Raw genomic sequence first — 6,790 nt, 5'->3', positions numbered from 1 at the left:
ACCTCCAACTGAAAAAGTGAAATACATTGAGATGTCTTCGCTTGGGGTTATGAGGACCTCAAATCCTATGACACCAACATCATACAACACACCATTCCTATAAAAGAAAATCAAAAGCCTTTCAAACAAAAACTTAGAATAATTAATCATGTCTTATTACCTACAATTGAAAAGGAAATTCAGAGGATGTATGATGCTAAAATAATTGCACCAATCAGATTTTTTGATTGGGTCTCAAACTTGGTGCCAACTAGGAAGAATATCGGTGAGATCAGACTCTGTTTGGATCTCAAAAACCTCAAAACAATGTTCCTAAAAGACAATTACCCTCTCCCCAAAATGGACCACATTTTACAGAGAGTAGTTGGATCATCCAAAATCTCATTATTGGATGGGTTTTTTGGTTACAATCAGATCTTAGTTCATCCTGATGACCAGGCCAAAACTACCTTTACTACTCCTTGGGGCACATTCATGTATGTGAAAATGCCTTTTGGACTAATGAATGTAGGAGCCACTTTCCAGAGGGCTATGGATATAGTCTTTGCAAAATAAATTCATGATTTCCTTGTGATATATCTAGATGACATTACTATATTTTCAAAATCTGGCAACCAGCATTTGGATCATCTAAGGCAAGTCTTTATTAAATGCAAGAAATATGGAATTTCTTTAAATCCAAAGAAGTCTTTGTTTGGGTTAGAAGAAGGAAAGTTATTAGGTCATATAATTGCAAAAGATGGTATCCGAATAGACCCTGCAAGAATAGAAGCCATCTTACAGATACAACATCCCAGGAACATTAGAGAATTGCAAGCTTTCTTAGGGAAAATTAACTTTCTTAGAAGATTTATTTCTAATTTAGAAGAACTAATTAGATCACTAAATAATATGCTGAAAAAAGATTCGACCATAAAATGGACTGTTGAGGCTAAGAAATCCTTTGAAGACATTAAACTGGCCTTAGTTAAAACACCAGTGTTAATCAGTCCAAATTTTAACAGAGATTTCATTTTATTTTCCTTTGCTTCTGAGCACACAATTGCTGCACTCCTAGAGCAGAAAAATGACCAGGGCTATGAGCGAACTTGGAATCCCGCGATGGCGAGCTCCCGCTCCAGGCCGTGGCCCTGACCTCCTTTGAGCTTGCCCGAGCTTGGCAGCTCTGCTGCTGGGCTGCAGCTCCCTGCTGCGGGCCCCCTCCGCCCGAGACCTCCTGCCCTCCCCTCTTTCAGGCCTCCTGCCCTGGCCATCTTGATCACGTTTGGCAGCTCTGCAGCTGTCGGCAGCCTCTCGCTGCTTCCCATTTCTTAGGGCCTCCTGCCCTCTCCTCACCCGGATCTTCCCGCCAGTCGTTAGAGTGCCCCTGCGTGGCTCAATGGATCCACCCTCTCAAGAGCAGGCTGAACTGGAGAAAGCCTTTGCATCTCTTATCCCAGAGAATATCACGGAAAGGATTCGGCCTTCAGCCTCAAAGTTTGTCAAGAAGCTTGATGAAATCCCGGAAGTCTCTCTTCCCCCAGCACTTCCAAGGAGAGCTGCTGTGGCCCTGGCTGAACGCGGCCTGGTAGGCCAGTTCATGGGGTTATGGCCTTCCCCTCGCACAGTTCAGCGCTGGGTAGAAAGAAACTAGAATGCTATGGTCTAGGGAAAAATCGCAATAAGGTTTTGTGGAAGGGGATTCTTTACCTTCCTTTTTGAAACAGTGGAGGACCGCAACCTCATCTTCAGAAACGGACCCTATTTCATGGACACCAGAGGCCTTTATCTCAACCGCTGGACCCCTGATTTTGACCCAGAAATGGACGTTCCCAATGCAGTCCCTGTCTGGGTACGCCTCCCGCATCTTCCGCTTCACTGTTGGGGTGATGAATCTGTTCGGGCCATTGGAAACGCAGTCGGGAAATACGTGGACAGATCGGAGCCAAAGGAGAATATGCATGCATGCGCAAGGATTTGTGTAGAAGTGGATTTGGGCAAAGGCTTACCAGAGGCAATCAAACTCAAAGTGGATCAGTGGACGCACATTCAGCAGGTGGACTACGAGCAGCTCCCTTTCAAGTGTAAGGTATGTCATGAGTACGGTCATTTTGCTAATAGGTGCACTAAATCTAGATCAGAAGATAATAGCAATAACGAAACCCCCGAGGAAGCATGGGAAATAGTCAGGAAAAAAAAGAAGTCAAACCCTCCCCCTGAATCAGCAGAGCCCTCCTCTGAAACCCCAATCCTCTCTTCTCATCCTTCAAGCTCGGGCCCTCCCATCCCCTCATCCTCCAATCCCTTTGAATCCCTAGCATCAGAGGAACCCTCATCCCCCCCTCCATCCCCCAAGGGCCCCAGAACCTCCCCCTCTTCTCCCCTCCAGGTCTCCCCACCTCAAACAGTGGAAAGGATCCTAACGAGAAATAAAACAAAGGAAAACATAGCAGCCACGGACCCACCAAGAAAAGTAGGAAGAAAATCAAACAAGGAAATAAGAGATGAGAATGCTGCTAAAGAAATGGCTACAGGGACTCAGCAACCAATGGACACATACCTGGACAGGAACAAAGGAAGTGGTGAGAAGATGAAGGAGAAAAGTGGGATCCACAATAAAACAGGTAAATGATGATTTTGGTCTCTTGGAACTGTAGGGGGATGGGCTCCTCCCTGAAAGCAAATGCAGTCCGAGACCTTATTAAAGCAGAACAACCAGACTTCCTCCTACTCCAGGAGACCAAAATCAGTGATCAAGAATTCCGAAACAGCCTGATAAGAAATAGAAAGTACGAAGGAATAGCCATGAGTGCAATAGGAGCCTCAGGAGGTATAGGAGTAATATGGAACAAAAGTAACTGGAATCTCATAGATAACAAACAAAACAGATGGTGGATTAGAATAGATATGCAAAGCACAGATATGAAGGAGGAATACACAATCTATAACGTGTATGCCCCCCCACACTTCAGAGACAAAGCTACTTGTTGGGAATCTTTGACTGCAGATATTGAGACTACCCAAGGGAGGAATATCTTTCTTGGAGGAGACCTGAACTTAATAAGGAATGCAGAGGAGAAGCTAGGAGGGAAGTTTTTCATGGAACCATATAGAGAAAAACTGGAGGATATCATTCAAACTCACAATTTCATAGACATTCCTCCCCAAAATGGCCGTTATACATGGTCAAATAAAAGGACAGGCAGGAATAATATCAAAGAAAGACTTGATAGAATCCTCGTACAGGAGCGAACAGCTGCCAATTTTCCGAGGATTCGCAGCACAATCATTCAGGGATTCATTTCTGATCACAAACCCGTGGCGCTGTATTTAGACAAAGAGGAAGACTTGGGTCCGCTGCCATTCAAATACAACAAAGTCTGGGATTCCAGCGAGGATTTCAAAGCCATGATAAAAGAAATCTGGAGATCAGAGATAACAGGCTCCCCACACTTTGTTTGGGAAACGAAGATCAAATTGCTGAGGGTTGCCATAAAAAATTGGGTGAGGAACCACGTGAAGGAGGAAAGGAAGGCAAAAAACGATCTGCAAATGAAACTAGAGCAGTGGAATCAGGAAAAAGAGGCAGTCCAAGAAACGGAAGAAGACCAAACGAAAGAAGGGGAGATGTATAAAGCATTGTACAATCAGCACCGTAAAGAAGAGGAAGAGCTAAGACAAAAGTCAAGATGTCTCTGGCTCAATTTGGGGATAAAAACACCTCGTTCTTCCATAACTGTCTCAAAGTAAGGAGAGCTGGAAATAACATTGAAAGGATAATGTTTGAAGGGAAAGAGCTAACGGATAAAGGGGAAATCAAGGAGGCTGCCTCAAAACACTTTCAATCTCTACTCACAGCTGATCCCCACTATCAAGAAAATACAGATTTCGCCAACATCATTGAGAGAAAGGTCTCAGAAGCCCAAAACTGTGAACTGGACAAAGAAATCTCATTAGAGGAGGTTGAGTGGTCAATCAATAGTATGCCTCTTGACAAAGCACCCGGGCCGGATGGCTTCACGGTGAGCTTCTACAAAACACACTGGGACATCATGAAGAAAGACTACATAAGAATGGTGAGAAATTTCCACTCAAAAAGTAAAATGGGCAGCAGTATCAAATCTTCGCATCTAGCACTAATCCCAAAAGAGCCCAACCCTCAATCCTTTGACAGGTTCAGACCTATCTCATTATGCAATGTCTCATACAAAATCATCACAAAGATTCTGGCAAATAGGCTGAAAAAAATCCTTCCCTCACTCATCTCGGATAACCAAGGAGGATTTCTCCCCAAGAGACACATAACAGATAATGTAATTCTGGTTCAGGAGGAGATTCACAGCAGCGTTGCTAGAAATGAGAAGGGTATGATAATCAAGCTGGATATGGCGAACGCCTTTGACAGGGTAAACCACACATTTCTGAGGACTGTGCTTGCAAACTTCGGGGTTTCAGACCATTTCATCAGTAGGCTTATGGAATGTGTTTCCCACAACTGGACAGCTCCTTTAATCAACGGTAGGCCATGCAGCGCCTTCAAGAGCACAAGAGGCTTGAGGCAAGGCTGTCCTCTTTCCCCCTTCCTCTATATCATCATGGCAGAGACATTAAGTTTGCACTTGGAAAACAAGCGAAAGTTAAAGGAAATAACAGGAGTGGACATCATCCGAGGAGCCAAGGGGATCAATCACTCCTTATTTGCAGATGACACCCTTTTAATCGGCGGTGCCTCAAGCCTCATGGCCAGGAGATTCAAGGCCATCCTGGACCTCTTCCTTCAAGCCTCGGGGGGCAAATTAAACAACAACAAATGCATGATTTACACCTGGAATGTTCCAAGATACATAACCCAAAGGATCTCTATAATCATGGAAATCCCAGCTCAATCAAACTGGTCTCACTTTATGTATTTAGGACTGCCTCTGGCCAAAGAGACAATCAAAAACGAAGTTTGGGTCAAGCTAATTGAGAAGCTGAGAGGGAAACTACAGAGCTGGGGGATGTATTGGCTTAACCTGGCGGGCAGAACAATCCTCATCAAAGCAATCCTTTCAGCCCTCCCTATCTACCAATTTGCCATTACCCTCGCACCTTCAAGCATTCACAAGCATATGGAGCTGATCTTAAGAAGCTTCCTCTGGAAGGGAGGAAAGCAAGACACAAAAAAACTCAGTTTAGTAAAATGGGAAAAGGTCATCCTCCCCATAGAAAATGGTGGACTAGGAATTAGAATTCCCAGGCTGGCAAATATGGCAATGGGCTTCAAACTAACCTGGAGAATCTTAAAAGAGAAGGGATCCTGGTGGGCAGAGGTACTCAAAAAGAAATATCTGAGTGGGAGCAATAGCAACATCCTCTCTGATGTAATCACAGAGAGGCAATGTACTCCTGTTTGGAAGTTGATCAAAAAAACCTTACCCCTTCTCAAGTCTCACATCTCTAAAGTCCCAGGTAATGGGAAACATATCAGCATATGGAGGGATAGAATCATGGGTTCGGAAGCCAAGGAAAAGTCCATCAATTTGAGGCCAATGCAGCTGTGGATGTCAGAAGCTAATCTTAAAACCCTTTCCAACATCTCACTTTGGGATCAAAACAGCTGGAAAGGATGGAAAACTATGCACCTACCTAAAGATTTAGAAGACCTATGGAACGAACTTAAGCTATCTCTTACAGGGGCAGCCCCTACAAGCAGAACGAGAGATGATAGTTACGCTTGGGATCCAACTGGAGGCAATTACACAGTCAAGGAAGGTTACAAGGCGCTTCAAAACCTAGCAGCACCCAACAATTGGCAATTTTACAAAGCAGCTTGGAAAATTGAAAGTCTTCCGAAGATCAAATTTTTTAATTGGACCTTGCTTCATGGCAAAATCCTAACAGCAGAAAATCTAAGGAGAAAGGGTATTCAGGGTCCTTCAATTTGTTTTATGTGCAGGAAGGCGGAGGAAAACATCAACCATCTCTTCATTGAGTGTCCGGTAGCAAGGTCCTGCTGGAAGCTCATAACTAGTCCTCTAGATATAGGAGAGCTACCCAATCAGACTTCTCTCCTTCAGAAAGGTTGGGGGAAACTCTTCCCTTATGCAAGCAAGAACATGATCCTCGCCAAGAGACTATGGACCAGCATCCCTTCAAACCTCTGCTGGCAATTATGGTTAGCCAGGAACGAAAGTATATTCAAAAACAAAAAACCTAGTATAACAAGTATTCTGGCTAAAACAACTGCGCTCATAACAGAGACTATTGAAGCTAATGGGATCCCTCATGCTGACCCGGTTTACACAGATGAGAGGGCGAAGGAATGGGTCCGAAGATTCAACCATAAGCCAAAAACAAAAAGCAAATCAATAAAAGGAACAGGGCAGAATGAATGGAAACTTAGAGGGACAAAGGAGGAAATCAATAGTTGGATCCAAAATCAAAAGAGGTCCACGCTTCACTTCGACGGGGCTTCAAAAAACAACCCAGGCAGAGCTGGAGCAGGGGGAATAATTAGAGATCCTCAAGGGAAAACAATCGTCACTTATGAGTGGAGTTTGGGTACCATGTCGAACAATAAGGCTGAAGCATACAGCCTCCTATTGGGGACCTCCATTGCCCTGAAGCTGGGCATTCATGATCTCTTAGTGTTAGGGGACTCTGCAATTCTTATAGCAGCCATGAATACTGGGAAAGACTTCAACCAAATTGCTTTAAACAGAATCAAAGGAAGAATAGCAGACCAGACCAGGAGCATCAACAAAGTGACCTTTAAGCACGTCCTAAGAAGCAACAATACGGAAGCGGACGAGCTGGCCAACAAGGCCAC

General features: G+C 44.2%; 1 protein-coding gene across 1 annotated transcript; it reads left to right on the top strand.

Annotated features, from left to right (window-relative positions):
- Window positions 1–2,640: 2,640 nt before the first annotated feature.
- Window positions 2,641–3,729, top strand: LOC149146774 (uncharacterized). The gene has a single exon (XM_089452858.1). It carries the CDS (start codon window positions 2,641–2,643, stop codon window positions 3,727–3,729), a length of 1,089 nt encoding a protein of 362 aa, XP_089308984.1.
- The last annotated feature ends 3,061 nt before the right edge of the window (window positions 3,730–6,790 follow it).

The sequence above is a fragment of the Pinus tabuliformis genome, chromosome X (assembly GCF_031772625.1).
Source record: "Pinus tabuliformis cultivar Carrire ecotype Pingquan chromosome X, CPIR1, whole genome shotgun sequence".
NCBI classification, from domain to species: Eukaryota; Viridiplantae; Streptophyta; class Pinopsida; order Pinales; family Pinaceae; genus Pinus; species Pinus tabuliformis.
This window is presented reverse-complemented; position numbering and strand designations above follow the sequence as displayed.